At 58.4% G+C, this 23,102-nt stretch overlaps 1 protein-coding gene across 21 annotated transcripts in view; it reads left to right on the plus strand.

Annotated features, from left to right (window-relative positions):
• DYSF (dysferlin) overlaps positions 1–23,102 on the plus strand; it is a 192,137-nt gene that overhangs the window by 73,067 nt on the left and 95,968 nt on the right. For 12 of the 21 annotated variants that reach the window (XM_084901152.1, XM_084901143.1, XM_084901145.1 and 9 more), the window contains 8 exons: positions 5,946–5,987; positions 7,728–7,843; positions 8,305–8,418; positions 10,267–10,444; positions 11,021–11,145; positions 13,486–13,592; positions 19,375–19,567; positions 21,832–21,987. In XM_084901152.1, coding sequence (XP_084757278.1) covers positions 5,946–5,987; positions 7,728–7,843; positions 8,305–8,418; positions 10,267–10,444; positions 11,021–11,145; positions 13,486–13,592; positions 19,375–19,567; positions 21,832–21,987 — 1,031 coding nt within the window. The remainder of the gene's footprint in view (positions 1–5,945; positions 5,988–7,727; positions 7,844–8,304; positions 8,419–10,266; positions 10,445–11,020; positions 11,146–13,485; positions 13,593–19,374; positions 19,568–21,831; positions 21,988–23,102) is intronic. The other 9 variants (XM_084901159.1, XM_084901147.1, XM_084901149.1 and 6 more) reach the window with 1 other exon arrangement.

Here is a 23,102-nt window from a genome sequence, read left to right on the forward strand (position 1 = left end):
TTCCGATGGGAGAGAGGACAGTTCCCTCCTGCAGATAACATGGGGGCGGCACCACCCAAGGGTTCAGTATTGGCCGACTGTGCTCTCACAGCGTCTCTTTTGAAATACGTTTCATTGGTCTGTGAAAAAGTAGTCCATGGTCATTTTGTAAAATGTTAAAGAAACCATCTGAAAGAAGATTATAACATTTACCCATGAAATTACCCATAAGCCTACCTTGTATCCAGCTTACCCTCTATCCAGACAAGAACTAACTTGGTATTCTGGAACCTTTCTATATGTATGTATGCATGTATGTACACCGACATGCATGTATACACACACGCACATGTATGTACCCATGTACATGATAAACATTGTTTTGAAAAAATTTTTAGTTGTTTTGAACATTGCTTTCTATCACTTGGCAATACAGCATAGATGTTTATTCTTGTTATTAAATATTCTTCTACAATATAATTCTAAATGGATACACATGTTCCACATAGGAATGTACCAAAATCCATGTTAACTAGCTAGTGTTGAATTGTTTAGGTATTTTCTAATTTTTCCACATTATAAACGACTAACTTTATATTGAATATTTTTGTAGCTGACTCTATTCAATTCACAATTTTCCTTTTGGAGGAATGCCTAGCAGTGAGCAGTGGAATTGCTGTGTCGTAGGATTTGAACATTCTGAAGCTTTTGGTATATATAAAAATTGCCTTTAAAAAAGATTGGACTGATTTACATTCTAATCACTTGCAGACTTTTTTTTTTTTTCCCTGCACCTTCACCAACACAGAGCAAAATAATGAAATTAAAACAGAACTTTGTTAGTTTGATGGGTGAATTTCATTGTTGGCTTGGTTTTCATTTCATTGAAAACTGATGAAATTGACCAATGCAGATTTAAAAATATTTTATTTATATTTTATTTATTTATTTATTTTTTATTGATTTCAGAGAGGAAGGGAGAGGGAGAGATAGAAACATCAATGATGACAGATAGTCGTTGATCGGCTGCCTCCTGCATGCCCCACACTGGAGATTGAGCCTGCAACCAGGAGAATCGAACCGTGACCTCCTGGTTCATAGGTCGACACTCAACCACTGAGCCACACCGGTCGGGGCAAATTTAAAAACATTTTATTTTTATTTTTTATTTTTTATTTTTTTATTTTTTTATTATTTATTTATTTATTTATTTTAATATATTTTATTGATTTTTTTTTGCCCCCCTCCCTCCCTCCCGTACATACCCTCCCTCCCCAGAGTTCCATGTCCATTGGTTGTACCTATATGGATGTACACAAGTCCTTCGGTTGATCTATTATTTAATAATGAAATATATTTATATACTTTATTCTATTATATCCTGTTATAAATTGTATGCTCATATATTCTTGTCCAAATTTCTGGTGGTATGTTTGTCTTTTTCTCATTGCTTTATAAGAGTTCTGTATGTGTATGGATGTTAACTTTCTCCTATCATTGATTCGGATTAATTTTTGTCAGCTTTATGTTACCATTTAATAGTTATTGATGAACAGAAATTTAAAAATTTTATGTACCCAAATCTGGTATATATTTCCTTAGTGTATAAGGCAAGGAGCTAACATTATTTTTTTTCAAAATCGTCCTTTGGTGATGCTAACACTATACTGTATGTTGAATAGTCTTTTCCCTACATTTGGAAATACCACCTGTATCCCTTACTAAATTACTAGATGTGTTTTTGGGCTTGTTTTCTTTTAAAACATACTGTTAAACAGTATTACATATATCCCCCTTTTCCCTCATTAACCCCTTCTAGCCTGCCCCTGCCTCCTGCTACCACCCTGTTGTCCGTGTCCGTGTCCATGGGTTATGCATATATGCATACAAGTTTTTGGTTGATCTCTTTCTACCACCCACCCACCTTCCCTCTGAGATTCTGCAGTCGGCTCCATGCTTTTATGACCTATTTTGTCTCTAGACCTATTTTGTTCAACAGTTTACTTTGTTCATTAGACTCCACATGTGAGTGAGATCATATGACGCTTGTCTTTCTCTGACTGGCTTACTTTGCTTAGCATAATGCTCTCCAGGTCCCTCCATGCTGTCTCGAAGGGTAAGAGATCCTCTTTTGTTACAGCTGCATAGTATTCCATGGTGTATGTAGGTCCCTGGCTCCCCGCAGGCTTCCTTCTGGAGGTGACGATGGCCTTGACCCTTTTTCAGGGTTATGGTGACTACTTTGATGGAAACCGGAGAAAGATGCCGACGTGGCCACTAGATGGCGCTCAGGCCGCGCGGGCAACCCCGTGTGGTTCAGGGAGGCTTTCAAAGGCTGACCACCGGCTCCCACGGATGGTTTTGGAACTAAAGGAGAATCTCCCCGCAAGCAGCCCCCCCTCTTACCGGGAGCTATTCAGTAGCTCGATCTCTGTGACAGTGAAGGGGTTACACCTGCTGCTCACGCCGGAGCCCTCTGCCCGGCTGCCCTGGTGCCCCTTCCCGCAGAGACGGCCCCTGCCCAAGCCCTGGAGGCTCGCACTTGCCTCGCTCCCTGCCAACCTCCTCCCACGTGTCCTGAGGCCACCTCAGAAGGTGCCACCGCACCTTTCCGTTCGGATCTCTGTGCTTCCCTTCGCGTTGGGGGGCTTATGGCACGGCAATGCAGGGTGCTTTATGTTGCCACTGCTCTCAAAACCCACTCTGAACTGGGCAGTGAAAACGGGCTCTTTCTCTGTATTCCCTGCCTCATGGTTCACCAGATGATTTGGTCCAACCAGGAGTTTTTGTTTTCGTGTTTATTCCCAGTGAGGACAGGGCCTAACAGTAGCTTCTTAAGCCCTCTGCCCACAAGTTTGCCTGGCACACTGCAGTGTTCCTTGGACCCTGCACTTAGTAAAAATTTTGTTTTCTGGAAAAGAGTGCAGTTTTTTTTTTTTTTTTTTTTTTTTTTAAATTTTATTGATTTTTTTACAGAGAGGAAGGGAGAGGGATAGAGAGCCAGAAACATCAATCAGCTGCCTCCTGCACACCACCCCCCTGGGGATGTGCCCACAACCAAGGTACATGCCCTTGACTGGAATTGAACCTGGGACCCTTTAGTCCGCAGGCTCATGACGCTCTACCCACTGAGCCAAACCGGCCAGGGCAGCTGCAGTTCTTTTAAAAGGGAACGGACGCACGAGACCCGTGAAACCTACAGAGATTCTCTTACAATGTTATACCTAGGAAAACCCGCGCTACGTAACGAGCACTTGTACCCTACAGTTTTCCCACAGCGAGGAAATGCGAAGTTCCTTTCCTTTTGTCTTTGGGACGTAGATGATAACGATTTCCCAGCAGTTCTCCGTGTCTCCTCCTGCCTGGCACAGGCTGGCGTCAGGCAGCCAAGCCGTGGGTGTGCGGGGTGTGCCGAGGGGCCGGGCCGGCCGGCCGCAGGTGCCGCCCCAGCGTCTCCAGCAGCCACGGCGCCCCCGGGGCTTGTCCGGGGCTGTGATGTGTGGCTCGTTGGGCTGGGAGGGCCCGCTCCGGTCCCCCTGTGCTTCCCCAGGTGAGAGAGTTGGGCTTGGCTGCTCGGGCCTCAAACCTGGGAGTGTTCTTCCGTGTTCTGGGGCTTCCTTGGTTCGGGAAAAGAGAGAAAACACGCCGGAACCCTTGGTGTTTTGGCAGAAGGGTGATGAGGACTCAATACAGGCATTGTCTTGGGCGCCTTCGCTGGCCACTCTGCCCTTGACTTTATGAGCTGTCTGCAGACACGGGGCGGGGGGAGGGAGGGGAGGCCCTGGGGTGGTCCTCAACCCCGGAGCCCTAGCACCCTGCCCCCAAGTTAGGAATCACTGGCCCACGCTGTCAGCAGGGCTTTGTCCTACTAGTGCCCAGCGCTGTGCCTGGGCTGGTCCGCTGAACAAACACACGAATGGATGGAGGAACTGGTGAAAGGTTCCGTTGGGAAACAGGCTACTCTGCAGCCTCCCTCTGGGTCCTCCCAGCCACGGGCTGGTGGGCTTAGGGTAAGGTGACTAGATATCACGCTTTTGGTGGGACAGTCCCGATTTTTAACAATTTGTCCCGCGTCCCGCGGTATTCTATAAAAGTCCCGACGCGGGACAAATTGTTAAAAATCGGGACTGTCCCGCCAAAAGCGGGACGTCTGGTCACCTTAGTTTAGGGGACAGTTGTGTCTGGGCTGGGCACTGGTTTGCAGGCGGGATCCAGAGTCAGTCTGTGGGTGGGAAGGCGAGTTTGTCTCTGCTCCCAGCACATGGAGGTTGGAAGTATGACCGAGGCCTTGTTAGTGGCCTTATTAGCCCCAGATAACTGGCTGGGCCTGTTTGTGATCCTTTGGAAGGAGCTTAAAACGGAATCTATTTGCTCCAAGCGAGGGGGTGGGGGGATGTTTGTGTGTGTGTGTGTGTGTGTGTGTGTGTGTGTGTGTGTCTGGCCACTGGTCTCCTTGGGGCTCCAGCCGGGTCCCTGTGGGTCCTCTCGTGCCTGTGGATGTGGACATGGCCATGAACTGTGGTTTCTGCAGCTGACTTCTGCCAGGCGGTGTTCCTAGCCGAGGCCTGGCTGGGAGAGCTGAGGGGCTGGGTCCCACGCCCCCTGGAGCTCGGCCTCGCCCTCCTGGCTGCTTTCTGTGCTCAGAGGTCAGCCCTGTCCTTGGGTCCACACTTCCAAACTCCCCTCTTCTCCACACACCCTCTCTCTGTGTGTCTGCTCATTCTCCTTCCACAACGTTTTGCTGAATGCCTGGCTCTTACCTGCAGTCATGGCACCTTGGGAAAACAGCCATAGGCATTATTTTTCTTAAGGAGAGCCATAGGGAAGGGTGACCAGTGAATGAGAATAATCACGATTTCACCATCCACATCCCCAGGCTTGGCCATGACCCCAAACTAAGTTACCCTTAGCCCCGCGGCCGGCAAACTGCGGCTCTCGAGCCACATGCGGCTCTTTCGCCCACGGCCTGGGCGAATCTATTTTGAAGAAGTGGCATCAGAAGAAGTTTAAGTCTAAAACATTTGGCTCTCAAAAGAAATTTCATTCATTGTACTGTTGACATTGGGCTAATGTGGACTAATGAGTTTGCTGACCACTGACGTAGCTGAGTGGAGGAGGAGCATGGGGAAGGGCAAACATCAGAGGAGACCGTGGAAGGTGACTGAGGGGCGCTCACTTTTTGGGGGGCATCTCATAATTGCCTAGACGTGAGGGATGGATTCCAAGAACCTGGAAGTTTGCCAGAGCATCTCCTTCCCTGCTCCTTTTACTTCTATACACCCCTGGCCATCATTGAGGGCCATGCCCAAATGTGGGGAACCTTTAGCTAATGGACAGTGTCTGTCAGTGTGTTTCACTTGCAGAGGCAGGTGCCCGAAGCCAGATCCCAAGTGTCTGCTGTTGTGAAAATGCAACACGGTGCCCTCAGTGGCAATACTAGAAATGGCCACTAGATGGAGATGTTGTGCCTTGAAATGCCGCATCTCGGGGCGCTGGGTCCCCGGTGTCAACCTGCCTGTTGGGTGGAGCCCTGGGTGTGCCTGGCTGCCTGGCTCTGGCCCTTTCGTGCTCCCCCCACCCTTTCTTTGTGTCTGTACTTCGTTTCCCTCACTTTTCTGGCTATAATGTGGAAAAGCACATTTTCTTCTCTGTTATTTCTCGAATGTATCGAGTCAAGTTTTGGGTCCAATTTTTCAACTGGCAAACAGAGCACACAGACGTGCACGCAGACACCAGCGGGGAGGGACCTGAGGGCTCACCAGGGTGCTGGGGGCTGTGTTTGGCTTGTGTTGGGGACTTAGTTGGCGATAAATTCACAGCAGGGCTGGGCCACATCTGTTTCCCACACTGGAGCTGTCTTTCCCTCTGTCCGTCTGCCAGCTCTCCATCCACATCCCCGTTCACGTAACCAGACTTCCTCCGAGCCATGCCCATCCTAACCCCTTTTCCATTTCTTTACGCTTCAGAGGACCCTGCAGGTGTGGCCAAGCCTCCTCCAGCCTCGGACAGTACGTGCTGTGGGGAAGAGGAGGGGTGGGCCTGGGGTCTCCGCTGGAGGGAGGAGGGTGCTGCTTGCTGGGAAGTTTTGACTTGCCTGACGTGGGTCTGAGGTTCTCCACCAGGGTCTCCTAGTTTTTCTTTGACTGTACCTCTCAATTAAAAAAAAAAAAATATATATATATATATATATTTTACTGATTTTGTACAGAGAGGAAGGGAGAGAGCTAGAGAGCTAGAAACATCGATAAGAGAGAGTCATCCATCAGCTGCCTTCTGCACACCCCCTACTGGGGATGTGCCCGCAACCAAGGCACATGCCCTTGACCGGAATCGAACCCGGGACCCTTCAGTCCCCAAGCCGACGCTCTATCCACTGAGCCAAACTGGTTTCGGCTGTACCTCTCAATTTTGATTGAATACATGAATTGCTTTAAAGGCAGTTACCTCCCACTACCTAACCCCCTTCCTAAATCTGCTGGGCTCCGTCAGACGCTCAAATGAACCCACTCTCCCAGCAGGGAGGAGGTGGGGCCTGCACGGGTGTCCCTGGCGGGGAAGGGGACATCTTGGGGACCAGGAGGAGGGCAGGGTGAGCTGAAAACTCTCCAAGTTGAAATCCGAAAGGGAGCTCCTCGTTGAGACCATGGTTACAAACAATCGGCAGTGCCCGTGTTCCATCGCCTGGGCCTCCCGCCCCCGTCCCCGTGCCGGAGCCCTGTCTGTGCCGACGGGAGGGAGCATGGAGATGGACACAGGGGGGCCCTGGCTCTGGGGGAGGCATGCTGTTCCTGCCTTCTGGTCAGGAATTCCTTATTTCTCAAGCCCCGGCCCTGCCCCCAGCCTGTGCCCCCACCAGCGTCTCACCCCTGGCTGGGATTCGGGGATCACAGCTCAGGTCTGGCTCCAGCCCTTCGTGGCCGAGGCCATTTGTTTTGTGCCCCTCTTACTCCTTGTACGGACTGGAGCACCCCAGGTAGCTCTTGTCCCCCCTCCCTGACCCCAGCCTCCACCCCCAACATCCCCAGGGTACGGCCAGGGAGGTCCCGTCCTGGGGAACGGCTGCCAGCTGGAAAGTGATGACAGGAGCAGAAGAGGGCCCCAGAAAGGATGCTGAGAGGAGCTTTCCCCTGACGTCAGTGCAGTTCTCCCAGCGCTCCTCCAGCCTGTGCCGCCGGGGGGCGGTAGTGTGCACAGTGAGGGAGCAGGAGGGCTGCCTGGGCCCTTAGGGTCTGTGCCAGGGGCGGAAGGCATGTGCCAGCGGCTGCTTGTGGGGGGAGACCTGGCTGGGCCCGCTCCTTGGTGCCCTGAGAGATGGCCTCTCCACTCCTGAGGTTCTGGGGCTTCCTTTGTGCCTCCCTCTCTCAGGGATGGGTGGGGGGGGGAGGTGCTGGAGGATGGGGGTGGCCTGAGAGGGGGGCAGGGGAGCACCCAGGCCCCAGATTTACGTGCTGGCTTGGTGCATGGACTTTGAACTCAGACCCTTCTGGGTCATGCCACCTTGGAGTCACGGGCTCCTTTGTGTCCCTGGGCCTCAGTTTCCTCGTCTATAAAACGAGGTCATAGAAATAACACACATGTCCACCCCTGGGCATGGTGGTGAGGGTGAGAGGGACGCCGAAGAGACCATGGCGCTCTCGTCCCTGTCACCGCTCCCCAGGCCTGTGTGAGAACTGAGGCCAGGGGTGGGCTCAGGCCCGAGGGTGGCCAGCCCGCTGACCCTGCCTGTCCCTCCCCCAACCCTCCCCCAGCGGACGACCATCTGGGCTTCCTGCCCACCTTTGGGCCCTGCTACGTCAACCTCTACGGCAGCCCCAGGGAGTTCACCGGCTTCCCGGACCCTTACGCAGAGCTCAACATGGGCAGGGTGAGTCCGCCAGACCCCACACTCCCCAGACGCCCAGGTCTTCCGCCTGGCCTGACGGTACCGGGGCCACCTGCACTGCAAGCGGCCCTCCCCCTGCCTGGCTCCATCCCGGCCCCTTCCTCCCGCCCACTCCCCTCGCTTCTGCTCTCCTTCAGGGCCAGCCTGACGCCCCACTCTCCTGGCCCCCAAGGGGCCCAGGTCTTTCTCTCCCCCCTCCCCCCGACCCCGTTGCCCCCAATCTGTCTAGGCTTCATCTCCCCTCTGGCTGGGTTGGAGTCTGGTCCTGACCCTCTGGGAGGCTGAGCCTGACATCCGGACTCTCTGGGCCACTTCCTTACTTGCCGGGTGATGGGGCGGCTCAGGGGCCACCTGGGAAAGAGCAGCCTGAGGGCCAGATCAGGCCGCTTTCCTCCTCCTCCTCTCCGCGCCCCTGCTCCTAGTGACCCCCCCTCCGCTCTCAGGGGGAAGGAGTGGCCTACCGAGGCCGGGTGCTGCTGTCCTTGGAGACCAAGCTGGTGGAGCACTGCGAGCAGAAAGTGGAGGACCTCTCTGCAGACGACATTCTCCGGGTGGAGGTGAGGCGTGAGGGCGGCTGGCCGGGAGGTGTCCGGGGGAGGAAGGCTTGGCTCCACCCACGCTCACAGGCCTTCGCCGCTCCGGGCCTCCGTGCCTCCGCTGGGAGTAACCCTCCAGCTATCCCGCCTCCCCGAGGAATGTTCAGAGACTCAGAAAAGATGAAAGAAAGCATTTTATTTTTAATTCTTTATTTTTAAATTTATTTTATTGACTTTTACAGAGAGGAAGGGAGGGAGAGAGAGAGAGATAGTTAGAAACATCGATGAGAGAGAAACATGGATCAGCTGCCTCTTGCACACCCCCTACATGCCCTTGACCGGAATCGAACCCGGGACCTCTCAGTCTGCAGGCAGACGCTCTATCCACCGAGCCAAACCGGTTTTGGCGGAGCAAAGCATTTTAAAAGTCTAAGCTCCATACGAACCGAGAGGCTCTTGAGTGACAGGGATGTAAGAATAGCTCACACGTGTGAAGCCCTCACCGTGTGTCAGACACTGTGCTGGTGACCCTCCGATGTCCCCGAGTCCTCCCGGCGCCCACGAGATGACTGCCGTTCGCACCCCCATTTCACAGATGAGGAAACTGAGGCTCCAGTGAATCGGAACAACGAGGGGGAGAGCTGGGCCTTGTGTCTAAGAGGCCGAGGTGTGGAGTCTGCCCGGCCAGGCTCTGTCGTCAGCAGGCGCTGGCTTCCGTCGTGGCCTGACCGCCTGCCAGCGGCCTTAGTTCCCCCGTCTGTGAAATGGGGGTGATCATGACATTCGTCAGGGTGCTGTGAGGATCTAATTCACACCCACTGCAGGAAGCACTCAACCAGGGTTAGCTGTTACCACTGTTTACATGATCCACACCCTCGCATGGGCCCCTCTTCTCTCTGCCTCCCGCGAAGGGGGTTGCACAGACACCTTGGTTCTTTTAAAAAAATATATATTTTATTGATTGTTTACAGAGAGGAAGAGAGAGGGTTAGAGAGTTAGAAACACCGATGAGAGAGAATCATCCATCAGCTGCCTCTTGCACACCCCCTACTGGGGATGTGCCCGCAACTAAGGTACATGCCCTTGACCGGAATCGAACCAGGGACCCTTCAGTCCCCAAGCCAACGCTCTATCCACTGAGCCAAACCGGTCTCGGCTGGTTCTTTTTTAAAAAAAATATATATTTTATTGATTGTTTACAGAGAGGAAGAGAGAGGGATAGAGAGTTAGAAACATCGATGAGAGAGAATCATCCATCAGCTGCCCCTTGCACACCCCCTACTGGGGATGTGCCCGAACCCAGGTGCATGCCTTTGACCGGAATCGAACCCGGGACCTTCCAGTCCGCAGGCCGACGACGCTCTGTCCACTGAGCCAAACCGGTTTCCGCTGGCCACCTGGGTCCTTGTGATAGAGTGCTTCCCATGTCCTCAGCCCTGTGCCTGATGTCCTGAGGGGACCGGGGGACTCATTGGTCCCAAGCCCATGGCGGCCTGTGGATCCCGCAGGGCTGGCTGGTGCGGGGGGACCCTGAGCAGTGGGCCGAGAGCCCTCAGCAGAGGCAGGAGACCGGGCCCCTCGCGGTGGTGGTGCCATGGCTGCTGGTTTGGATTAGGGAGCAGCATGGCCGTGGAGGCGTAACCTTCTCCGAGGCGTGTGGCCAAGCACACAGGCCTGGAATGAGTTTGCTCGGTTCGTAACCCAATCCGGGTGCTGCTGCTTCGCTGGACCCTTCGCCACCCGCCCGTCCGGCCAGGATTCATACGGGGCGCCGGCCACAGCCGGGGCCTGCCAGGCACGTGGCCCCTCGGCACCCCGTGCCCCCCTCCCTCCTCCCGGTGACCCCCTGGCCGCCCCCTCTGCTTCCAGAAGTACCTCCGGAGGCGCAAGTATTCCCTCTTCGCCGCCTTCTACTCCGCCTCCATGCTGCAGGATGTGGACGATGCCATTCAGTTCGAGGTCAGCATCGGCAACTACGGCAACAAGTTCGACAACACCTGCCTGCCGCTGGCCTCCACCACCCAGTACAGCCGGGCGGTCTTCGACGGTGAGGCCGGAGCCGCGGCCTGGAGGGAGCCCCGGACCCGGACGGGGGCCGGGCCCTGCGTCCTGCCTCCCATTTGAAGTTGCCAGAGGCCCACTGGAGGGCCTGCTGGGGGTGGGGGACCCTCTGCTGGCTTCCCCCTGTGCCTCCTCCCCCATCACCTTCCAGGGGGCCCTGCTGCCAGGACCCACCGATTGGCCTGCCCAGGCTGGCCATCGTGAGCCTTGATTCTGACCCGTGGCGTCATTTGTCACCTGGTGGCTGAGGGGCTTGGCGAAGAGAATGCAGAGAATGGGGGTTCCCAGCGTCCTTCAGACAGCACCCCGCCCTGCCCCCCCTCCACCCCCCGTTTTGCTGCATGAAGGAACCCCAGGGAGAGCAGCAGCTGTCCTCAGCACCGAGGGGGAGCGTGGGCGCGTTGTCTGGACTCTGGGGAACACTGTCCCACGCGGGTGTGTCCCCCGGAGTTCTTCGTGGGGAGGGGGAGCCAGGGCCTGAATCCATCCCACCCTCGGCCCCCCCCCACTTCCCCCAGCCCCGCACCCCGGGCTCAGCCCCAGGCCCTCCGTGTCCCGCCAGGCTGCCACTACTACTACCTCCCCTGGGGCAACGTGAAGCCCGTGGTGGTGCTGTCGTCCTACTGGGAGGACATCAGCCACAGGATCGAGGCGCAGAACCAGCTGCTCAGGATCGCGGACCGGCTGGTGAGTGAGGGCCCGTGCCCGCAGACCACCATGGTGGGCGCCGTCCGACCGGCCCCGCGGGCGCACACGCTCACACACAGCGGTGCCCGCAGACCGCCATGGTGCCCGGGGCCCTCGGGCCTCACAGGCCCAGGCTGCGGGGGAAGAGGGGACAGGGGGTGAGAATGGTGCCGGGGAGCCCTCAGGCTGATGGAGAAGACGGCACCGGAAAAGAGCCGAGAGGGCTGAGCGAGGAGCGGAACAGCCTGGCACCCACTCACTCACTCACTCATTCATTCTTTTTTTTTTTCTTTTATATTCTTTTTAAAAAAATATATTTTATTGATTTTCCACAGAAAGGAAGAGAGAGGGATAGAGAGCTAGAAATGTCGATGAAAGAGTAACATCGACCAGCTGCCTCCTGCACACCCCCCACTGGGGATGTGCCCACAACCACTGTACATGCCCTTGACCGGAATCGAACCTGGGACCTTTCAGTCCGCAGGCAGAAGCTCTATCCATCGAGCCAAACCGGTTTCGGCTCACTCATTCTTTTATCAGATGCCCTTGACATTTTATCAGATGTCATCACAGAAGGGATGTGCTAGAAGCTTCCACAGGGAAGTTAGAGATGAACAAGAAGCTGACCTGCCTTCAGGGAGTCAGTTCAGTGAGGGGGGCTGAGGCTCGCCCACACAGAAGTCCTAAACTTCAGGAGTAGCAGGAGCTGCAGGAGGGGGAGGGCCAGGGAGCAGCAGGGAGGCGTCTCAGAGCCGCGCGGGGTGGGACGGGAGCCGGGAAAGGCACCGTGGCAGTGGCCCAGGGCAGAGGGACCGCCCTGGGAAGGAGAGGGTCTGGGTGGAAATCCCTCCGTCTTGGGCTGGGAGGTCCTGGGGGTCTGTCAGAAGAGGAAGGGGTGGACTGGGAATTAGGAAGCCAGGAGAGAGGCAGGTGGTAAATCCTGGTTTGGATGCTTCCAGAGCTCGGCCTGTGGAGGGTGGGTGTGGCCGGCCTGGCGCTTGGCCGGGGAGGGAAGGGGAATCACAGCGGGCAGAAGGGTAGAGGCCAGGGCGGGAGCCGGTGCCCGGGTGGTGTCCCCAGGCCGTTCCGTGTGTGCATGTAGTGGAGGCTCACCCACAGGGCGCGTGGCCCGTGGGAACATGAGGCAGGTGTGGCCACACGGCTGGAGCACGTGAGGCAATGCTGGAGGGAAGGGGTGTGAAGGGCTCGGCCCGTCTGTGGGTGAGGAGGTGAGGGCCGCGGGGAGGGAAGGTGGGAGAAGAAGGGGAAGGCGTGGCTGGGAGAGGATGCAGGCCCCGGTGGAGGGCCGTGGCGGCCCACGCCTTCCCTGGGACTGGCAAACTACGAGGTGCAGGGGGACTTGGAGTCGACGCCTTTTAAGTCCACACTCGGTCCTCTGGGCCAGCCCTTCTCTCCTGGGACAGTCCCCGGGGCTGTGCACTTCCAGGGCCCGTCCTGCCCGGTGGTGCCAGGGAGGAGCACATGGGCGGGAAGCTGGGGGTGGGGAGGCGTGGGGGCTGAGGGACAGGGCTGCCTGGGGGTGTTCTGTGGGCGATCCCTGCCTCCCAGCCCAGGGCTGGAGCTCAGGAACAGGCTGGAGATGCGCTCCATGGAAGACGCCAGGTGGACCCCTGCCTGACTCCGACCGTGGGCATTTGTAGGATGGGAAAGGCCAGGGGCATTTGTTGGGCGGGAACACCGTGACTGGAGGTTTCTGAGGGCTCCCGAAGCAGGGAGGCCGTGCCCGAGCCTGGCCGGGTGGTGGATTCTCAAGGAGAGCCCACCCCAGGCGGGGAACAGAGGGGCTCAGCAGTCACTCCCCCGGAGCCGGCGGAGCTGGCTTGCAGGGGCCTGTGAGGAGCTGCCCGGAGCGCCCCACCTCCTAGTGACCACGTGCGCTCCAGGCTGGAGCCCGGGCTCAGGCTTTGGGTCCGCTGGGTGTGGGAGCCCTGGCTTGTGTTGAGCCAGGACAGGTCCTGAGGTGTCCTGTTGGTCTCGTCGTTGCTCTAACGCAGGGGTCCTCAAACTTTTTAAAGTGGGGGCCAGATCACGGTCCCTCAGAGAGCTGGAGGGCTGGACTATGAACTACTAATTCCTACTGTAACACCTCGGCTGCGCTCACTGCCCAAAAAACCTGGCGGGCCGGATCAGACTCCTCTGCGGGCTGCATGTGGCCCGCGGGCCATAGTTTGAAGACCCCTGCTTAACGGCTTCCCTCTTTGGCTTGGGGACTGGGTGTGGTGCCGGGGCGTGGGGCTGGGGTCCTCGGTGCCCCTTCGCCCTGCAGCGACCCTCTTGACTCTTGCCCGCCTCCCCCCCCCCCACCCCCCCCCCCCCCAGGAAGCCGGCCTGGAGCAGGTCCACCTGGCCCTGAAGGCGCAGTGCTCCTCCGAGGACGTGGACGCCCTGGTGGCTCAGCTGATGGATGGGCTCATCGCAGACTGCAGGTAGGGGTGCCGGGCACCCACGCCCACCCTCCTGGCTCCGCCGGCCCGTCCCGGGCGTGCTGCTCGTGGGTGGCGGTGAGCGGCGGCACGTCTCCCGGCCCCGCTTGGCCAGCGGTCCAGCCGCGCGGAGTCCAGAGGTGGCGGAGCCAGCGCGGGGAGTTGAAAAGGTGACATTTAGAGCAGGTCATAAATCTCCCTGCAGCCGCGGCAGCTGTGGGCCCTGGGCGGCCGCTCACCTGAATGGGGAGCATTGTGTCTCTGATCCCCGACCTCTTATTTCCCTGATGGAATCTGCAGGAGGAGCTGGCTGGGCGGGGGGAGGGGAGCAAGTGAGGCGGCTCCCTCCTTCCCCCAAGGCCATGTCGGGGACCAGGGTTTCTGGTGGGGCTTCTGCTGACGTGGCTGATGGTCAGGAAAAGGGGGCCTTGGGTGCGGGAGAATGGGGGCTCTGAGGCCTGGGAGACGGCGCATCTCTGCATCTCCTCCCTGTGCGGCCCAGACTCAGGGCTCACCCCTCACCTGCTCTGGCCTTGGCTTCCTCACCTTTGGCCCGTCACGGAGAATAGCTAATTTATGATAGCGCACAAACAAAAATTCCCATAGACACATGGTGACTATGACGATTATTAAGAAGCAGCAATGTCAAGGAGATGCTGTTTCTCTGTTTTCCATGTCCATCTCCATCGCGGAAAAGGAAACAGTCAGGTTCCTGAGTGGAGGAGCTGGGGATTAAGAAATGAAAGAAAGAAAGAGACCAAGAGGCAGAGATAGATTCATCAAGGTGGGCGCCATCTTCTCTGATGGAGAGGTAGTGAGCGACCTGAGCCACGCAGCAGGTTTATGTTATAGGGTCAAAGGAACTTATTTGCATTCTTTTTTTTTTTTTAATATATATTTTATTGATTTTTTACAGAGAGGAAGAGAGAGGGATAGAGAGTTAGAAGCATCAATGAGAGAGAATCATCGATCAGCTGCTTCTTGCACACCTCCCACTAGGGATGTACCCGCAACCAAGGTACATGCCCTTGACTGGAATCAAACCCGGGACCTTTCAGTCCGCAGGCCAACGCTCTATCCACTGAGCTAAACCGGTCTCAGCTTATTTGCATTGTTAACTAGGCTCTAGCATTACTGGATTTACATATCTAGACCCGCCCCTGCTGACACCTGGACAAAGGTACTCTGCCAGTGCCTCGGGCTCAGCTGACAATTTAAAGGATGTCCGTGTGCCTTCTCAGCCGGCCCTCTACAGAGATGTAGGTTCTTGTCACTTTCCCCAGCCCTGTGGCTTCCGGCAGCTTCACCTCTCGGACCTTCGTTTCTCAGCCGTTCCCGGTCCTAACAGTGAAGAGTGGCCTTTCTACTTCCTACAGAGTTAGTGTGAGCATATGCAGATGTGCTCTGCGTGCCTCTCTCAGTCCTGCCAGCCCACCCCCTGGGGCAGGTGTGACCGATGCCTTCACCCTGATACGTGGTCACCATCTCGCCCGACGCCTGTCCTCCTGGTCCTTTGCGCCTCCCCTGGGAAGGACCAGGACAACATTTCCCCAAAGAACTGCCTCCCTCTCCCCGCACCAGTGGCGGGCTTGCAGGCAGGTCATCCATTCATCCCCCAGCCCTCCCGAAGGCTTGAGCGCAGAGCAGGTTGACGAGGGGCGGCGTGAGCCCTCACGTGACCGGTGCAAGCGTGAGCACACGAGGTCAGGGGTGTGAGGTTGGAGGCTGTGCTGTAGGGGCTCAGAGCAGGTGCGTGTGACTCACCTCTAATCTGGATGCTCCCTGGGGGAGGGGAGGGGAGGCCCGATGTGAACTCTGAAGGGGGAAGGCCAGGGGTCAGCCCTGGAGCGAGGGTCCCCCAGGCAAAGGCGGAGAAGCCTGAAGTGCCTGCTGCCTCTGGGAGGGGACAGTTACCGGGCAGCTCAGGTCCAAACGAGACAGGCCTCCGGGGCCCCCGAAGGTGGATGCAGCCCTGGGAACGGTCTGTGAGCACAGCGGTCCCCATGGTCCAGATGCTCACCATGGCTGCAGTTCTAGGGATGGGAGACCGGACCAGGCATCACCTCAGGCGGGACTCTGGGAGGGAGGGGCAGGGGAAGCAGAGGGCAGCGTGGACTATGCAGGAGGCATCGAGGGGACAGCAACCTCGGGAAGCGCACGTTCTATGCCAGGTGCTGTCCTAAGAATTTTGCAGATATGAACTAATCGTAACAGCCTTGTGGGGTAGGAAGTAGGATGACCCCCATTCTACAGATGAGGAAACTGAGGCCCGGAGAGGTTAGCTTGGCCAGATTGACCACCCTAGGAGGTGGCTGAGCCCCTTGGTGCTGTACTGCTCCTTAAGGACAGGGCGTGATGGGGGGTTGGCTGTGGGGGCCAAGGAGGGTGGAGAAGGATCCCCTGGCTCTGGCCAGGGCAGCTGGGAGGAGGGCAGGGCCCGTCCGGAGAGGCCAGCAGGAGAGCAGCTTTTGGGGAAGATGAATTCAGGGCTGGCTATGTGGAGTGGGAGGTGCCTGTGGGATGCCCGTCTGTGATGTGGAGGCCAGAGGGCGGCTGGAGGGGCACACAGGGACACGGCCACCACAGGGAGGGCTCAGCGGCCCTCTCTGTGCCCCCCTGGCTGGCCTGGCAGCTGGGTGCGGAGGTGGGCCACGGCTGGGCACATGCCTTGTGGACCTTGGCAGGTCTGAGAGAAGTGGACCCCGCGCTGGGCTGCCCTCGCAGGTTCTCGGAGGATTTGGCTAAAAATGCTTCTGCCAAAGCCTGGCCCCCTCGAGCCACTGTCCTCAGGACAGAAGGGAGCCTGGGCCCTCGGGGCACTGGTCCCAGGCCAGGAGCTAGGAGGAGGTCCTCACCCTCTGAGCACCCCAGGAACAGCTCTCCTGGGGAGGCGTGCCGGCCATCAGACTGACCCCCTCGGGCACCACCCGAGGCCACCACCAGCCCCGGGGCCACAGCAAGGGGGCTTCCTCAGCTCTGGCTCTGTGCTGAGCATCATCTCCGCAGGGCAGCCGGGTCCGGGTCCGAGCCAGCTCGCCATGGCTGACCCTGGCTGCTTACGCCTCCTCAGCCCCTGCCCCAGCCGCCACCATGAATAATATCCTTTGTTCTATCCGACCCCTTTCCTGCTTCTCCCTGAGAGCCCCTCTCCCCCCACGGCCAGTGGCGCTCACCCTGTCCTTCTGGCCCAGCCCCCCATCTCATCACTATCCCAACTGCCCACCACACCTCTCCACCGATGTCCTGCAGCACCTCCAATGCATCCTCTGACCTTCCTAAAACGGCGCCCCGCTGCTCCACGCCAGCCCCGCGGTGCCTCCCCGTTAGGAGAAGCCCCTCGTACCCCGGTGGACAGTCTCTCTGTCTCCTCTCTCTGCCTGCGGGCCCCAGGGACCCTGCCGTCTGACCTCTTCAGAGCCCCTGCCCGTGCTCCCTCCTGCCTCCGAGGTTTCGTCTTGTGCATATACTGCTCCTTCTGCTGGAACACCCTTCCTGCTCTTTTGGGCCTGACAGGTGCACTAGGGGCCACTTCCTCCAGGCAGTGCTCCTGCCTCCGAGGCTGCTCAGGGGAGGCTCCCTGAGGCAGGGCGGGGCTCAGCCAGGACCAGCAGGGCTGCTGCTCCTGAGGAGTGAAATGAATGGCCCTGTGGCCAGTTCATCTTTCAGGCTGGACCCTGCTGCCTCCCTGGCAGCACCACTCAGGGCAGGGGCAGGGGCAGGGGCAGGGGCAGGCAGCGACGTGGGAGCAGCTCAGCTGTTGTCAGCCTGCCCTGCACCTTCCTACCATTTTCTTTCTTTTTATTATTATTATTATTATTATTCTAAATATATTTTGTGTTTTTTTTGTTTGTTTGTTTTTTTTTTTTACAGAGAGGAAGAGAGAGGGATAGAGAGTTATAAACATTGATGAGAGAGAAATATCGATCAGCTGCCTCCTGCACACTTCCTACTGGGGATGTGCCCGCAACCAAGGTACATGCCCTTGACCGGAATCGAACCTGGGACCTTTCAGTCCACAGACTGACAGTCTATCCACTGAGCCAAACCGGTTTCGGCCTGCCTACCATTTTCAAGTCAGCAGGCTTGGCCACAGCAAGCTGCCTGGGGTTGGGGGTACAGTGTCCTCCAGGCTCCTCTCTCAGGCCTCCCCTGCTTTCCACACCCTCTGCCTCGGGCTTTTCTGGGGCAGGACAGGTCTGAGGCGGCTCCTGTCAGGGGCAGCCCCGGGTCCCGGCTGTTTCTCGGGGAGTCTTGGCTGGGCTGGTGGCCTCCGTGAAAATCTCCCTTTGGTGGTCCGTGTGGCAGTCCCTCCCCGCTCCCTGCGTGGGCTGGGAGCATAAATCACCCTGGCTGCCTCAGCAATCCCTATCCCACTCCAGACCCGCCTGCCCCCGCCTTCGGGCCCTCTCAGGCCTCCTTCCCAGGCAGGACTCCGGCCCAGGCCCCCCCCATCCCCCCTTACCCACCGAGCATGCCCCTCCGCCACGTTCCAGGGGCCGGGGCTGGAGGGATGGCGGCCGTCCCTCTCCCGGCCTGGGGCAGCCCCATCCGAGGCACCCTCGGGGCAGTAAATATTATATTACCACGGGGTGTGCAGTACGTGACCTGAGACAGGTCCCGGGGCTTAAGTTTCCTGAGATGGAGTTTGCGTACCGCTCCCCCCCACCCTAAAAAATTCAATTAAAAAAAATAACAGGAAAAATGTAGTGCGCCGAGGGCCTGCCAGAGCGGTGTATCTGGCGGCGGCGGTGCCGCTGCGCTCCGGCGGTAATTGGTTCTGCATAGCTCGGGGAAATTGGCAGAAAAATAAATCAGCCGGGAGCCGGAGTCGAGACGCTGCTGGGAGGGGAGCATGGGGTGGGAGGGTGGGGGTGTGTAGAGGCTGCACGCGGCAGTGGGAGCAGAACTGGCTGAGTGGGTTTGACTGATGTCCTGTTTGGGAGTCAAGGGCTCAGCGGAGGTGGGGCAGCCCCCCCATGCGCTCAAGAGGGGATCATCTAGAGGGGTCCCGCTAGCTCCCCACTCCCCACCGCGTCCTGCAGGGCCCTGTGCGTGTACTGACTGACCTTGGAGGGTCGGCATGGTGAGGAGGAGCCAGAGGGAGGACGATCGGGAGCCCAGTGGGATGGGTGGGTAGGTGGGGCGGGGGGGGGGGGGTGGTCAGAGTTAGTTGCCTCCAAACAGGATGGAGTTTAAATCCAAACCCCCACGTAGGACCTAGGGCTGTGTTTCTGGGACGGTTTGCTCCCCCCCCCGCCCCAGCCCCCCTCTCCGAAGGCTTCCTAAACAGAGGGCCCTGGGAGGGGTGCTGTGGGGCTGCCCCAAGCCGACACATCTGTATTGCTGGCCGCCGGCCTCCCCACAGCGTCTGCAGTGGCTTGTCAGGGATCCATAAATTTCCTTCTTGAAGAAAGTGAGCGCACAGCAGAATGGATTCGTTTCAGCCAAGGGCAGCCTAGCGCTCAGGCCTCTGCTGTAGGAGGATGCAGCGGGCAGGGAGGGACCCCAATGTTCCAACCCCCCCCTCCCCCCCGCCCCAGGGCTTCAGAACAGTGGGACGTGGGCCAGTTGGTTGGGGAAGGTGAGGACGGAGCAGGTTGCTCAGAGATGACTGTGCAGGTGGGTCAGGCTGCAGACAGTGCCCAGCAGCCGGGTTAAGGGTGTGAGGCTTGTTGTGGGGGCCTGTGCTTATACCATGTGTGTTCATGCATGTGCATGCCTGGACCTGGGTATGCACCAGGCTCCTGCTCATCAGGTACCCCCCCCCCCCATTTGTCCCCCTCAGCCAGCCCCTGGGCAATGTCCACGAGAGGCCCTCTGCCACCTACCTGGACCAGTACCTGTACAAGCTGCGCACCCGGCACCTGAGCCAGATCACCGAGGCGGCCTTGGACCTGAAGCTCGGCCACTACGAGCTCCCCGCTACCTTGGAGCAGGCTGAGGACTGGCTCCTGCGTCTCCGGACCCTGGCGGAGGAGGTAGCTAACCCTGCGCGGCACCTCCCTTCCTGCCTGGAGCATCAGCATGGGGAGGGACGTGGGGCCGTCTGGACCACGATCCAACCCTGGCTCCGTTGTGGAGTGACCTTGAGCCAGTGCCTTACCCTCTCTGAGCCTCCATGGCCCCATTTGTGGAAGGAGGAGAGAGCCAGCAACGGGACACTGGGTACTGTGGGGCCCAGCACAGCGCCTGGTGTGTCGTAGGTGCTCCATCCATGCCCCCGCATGTGGAGGAGAAATACCGACAAAGGGTTTCAGAGGCAGAGCCGGGGCCAAACCCCAGGGCGTCTGGCTCTAGGTCCAGTGCTGGGCCTGCTTTCCCAGGACCCAACTCCTTCTCCCCGCCAGCGCCCTGCATTTCTGCCCCCGTGGGTGCCCCTGAGCCCAGGCCTGGGGAGGCTGCCTGTGCCGTCACTCAGAGCCTTGTCACACCTAATCAGAGAGAAGAGGCTCCAGTTTGTCCTCAGGGGCACCTTCCCCCACCCGCACCACCCCCTTCAGGTCAGATGCACCCACCCGGTTCCCCGGGCGCCCAGACAGGACCCTGATTTGTCTAGAATGAGGACGAAGGTCCACTCGTATCCGAGGCAGACCAGCTGCTGGCCACTCTGACCAGAGCCAAGTGTGGCCCCCAGGGAGGCGATGGTGACGGTAGGAAGGATCTCCCAGGAGCGAGCAGGGAAGGGCAGGCCCTGTGAAGGGGCTCCTGGAGGAGCAGGTTGCTGAGGGGGAGGGAGGCCCAGGGGACTCAGGAGGGGAAGGCGACCTGGAACGTGGGCCCCCGAGAGTCAGTGCCCGAGCAGGGCGAGATCTCGGTCGTTGGCCGACGACATGGGGAACGCGTGTTGCCCAGCCACAGGCCGACCCCGCCCAGTGGCCACGGACCATCTTCCCGGGCTGGTCAAGGCATGCCTCCCCGAATGGTGGCCCAGACCGACCGCCGAACGCAGCAGAGGCTGGGGCAGGGCTGCAGACGTTCAGGTCCAACAGGTGCCATTGATGTACGGGAGCCCAGAGAGAGTCTTTCTCAGATGTGAGTGCGCATCGGAATCCCCGGAGGGGCTCATTCTAACAGGTCACAGCCCCCCTCTCCCCTCCCCCACCCCACATATCTGGACCAGAGGTCCTCAAACTTTTTAAAGTGGGGGCCAGATCACGGTCCCTCAGAGAGCTGGAGGGCCGGACTATATGAACTACTAATTCCTACTGTAACACCTCGGCTGCGCTCACTGCCCAAAAAACCTGGCGGGCAGGATCAGACTCCTCTGCGGGCCGCATGTGGCCCGAGGGCCGTAGTTTGAAGACCCCTGATCTGGACCGAGCCTGGGCATTTGCATTTCCGCTCTGGGGACCACACTTTGAGAATCCCCCGTATTACAGTTAGCAACACGTTTTTGGAGTCAGATAAACCCAGCTCCCAGCCTCGTGGAGCCTGGATTTCCTCACCGGGCACACGGCTGCCCCTCTCGGCCTCCTGGGCTGCCGCGGGGAGGACGTGAGTGAGGCCTGTGAAATGCCGAGCAAGGGCCGCGGGAGTCGGAGGCCTGGTCAGAGGCAGACCCAGCCTCCTCCCGCTGCACTTTGCTCACCAACCCTGGTATAGAGGCACCGTACTCCACCAGCCACCTCCCCCTCACTGCCAGGGGCTCCACGCGGCCCAGGGGCCTGGCAGCTCTGTTCTTAGCTAGTCCCCATCTTCAGAGCCCACTCCCCTAGGCCCAGCGAGAGTCCGCTCCCAGGGCCCCTGCTCTGGATTCGCTGCTGCTCTGGGCGTGAGGAGGGGGATGGTGAGGAAGGGGGTGAGGAAGGAGGCGGCTGTCTTAGGTGTAATGTCATCTTCTTTCGGGTCAGATGAACTCCTTCACCTATGTCTGTGCCAGGAGCACCCATCCACCAGTGCGTGGAGGTGGGGTGGGCGTGGGGAATCGAAGGACATAAGCTCTGGGCTCCAGGCAGGAGCGTCTTCTCCCAGGAAACGTGAACTCAGCTCCGTGGTTTTTGGCCGGCTCCTGGTGTGAGCCTGGGGCGGTCCCCTGTTCTGGGGGCTCGTGGCTGCTGACATCAGAGGTGCCCAGCTGAACCTGAGAGGCCACAGGGGTGGCAGGGGCGGGCATCTGAGGGGTGGAGGCGGGGGGAGAGACCTGGGCGGCCCCTGAGCCAGGGGGGTCGGCTCATGGTGGAATGGCTGTGGGGTGCGGGCCCGGGCGGGTCACGTCCCCATCCTGACGGCCGCCTTCTCTCAGCCCCAGAACAGCCTGCCCGACATCGTGATCTGGATGCTGCAGGGAGACAAGCGCGTGGCGTACCAGCGGGTGCCGGTCCGCGAGGTGCTCTTCTCCCGCCGGGGCGCCCGCTACTGCGGCAGGAACTGTGGGAAGCTGCAGACCATCTTCCTGAAGGTGGGCTCCTTCTCCTCCCGGGATGGCCACATGGTCTCCGCCCGAGGCCTGTCCCTGTCCTCTTCCCCTTCCCCTTCCGTTCTCTCTCTGCCTCCGAGTCCCAGGACTCTACTCTTGGAAAGGGCAGAGGGCGTTAGGTAAAACCCCCTCCGTCCCTCTGGCTCCCTCTCACAGGGTTCCCTATAAAAGATGAAACAGAGAGGGCCGGAGACCGGGATGGCAGGACACAGGCTTTATTGAAGAGAAGAGTACCACTGCCGGCGGCTTCCAGAGAGAGAGAGAGTGGAAGAGAGTGAGGGCCAGGGTCCATGCCCTTTTTAAAGGGAGAAAAAGGGGACGGGGCTTAGGGCACTCGCACAAACTGATTGGTGGTTTCATGTAAGGCCTATGATTAGGGACCTGGGGACTTAGGAATCCGGGGCTTAGGGTATTTGGCAGGTGCTGATTGGTAGTTCAGTGCTCAGGAATGTCTGGCTGCAGGTGAGGTTTACGTCTGTCTATCAACTGGAGGAAGGGAGGATCTATCACCCTAGACCCCAGGTGCTTGGTCCAGAGAGTGAGCAGGGAGAGCGGAGCCGGCCCCTGAGGCTGTGCTTGCCCTCCAGCCTCTAAGGGCCCTGACACGGACCCTCCTCCATCCCTGCCTGAGTGTCTTCCCCACCAGCTGGAGCCTCAGAGGAGCCTCAGAGGAGCCTCAGAGCAGCCATGGCACAGGGAGGGTCGAGTCCCGCCCTGTGGGAAGGCTGGTGTCTGGGCACCAGTGTGCCCATGGTTCTGCCCCACCAGCGAGCTGGGAGCAAGTATCCTGCCCCCCAGACTCACCCCATCCCCGCTCCCTTTCTGTCTCCTCCTCTAAGCACCCATCCTTGCTCCCTCTCCATCTTCTCCCAGGGGACTGACCTGACTAGCCTTGGTGACAGGGAAGTGAGTGGGAACACGGGGACCCTCTATCCTCTCTCTGGGTTAATGTGGGGACACAGAGCCAAGGCTGCTTTGCTCTGGGTCCTGTGGCCTGGTGGTCAGGACATAATTTGGGGAAATTCCTCCCCGTGCCATGGCTGCCCCGGCGAAAGGGGCGGGTCCCTGTTGGGATGGCTGTCATCGAGCTGCCCTGC

This window comes from Pipistrellus hanaki (assembly GCF_964339955.1).
Source record: "Pipistrellus hanaki genome assembly, chromosome: 12".
NCBI classification, from domain to species: Eukaryota; Metazoa; Chordata; class Mammalia; order Chiroptera; family Vespertilionidae; genus Pipistrellus; species Pipistrellus hanaki.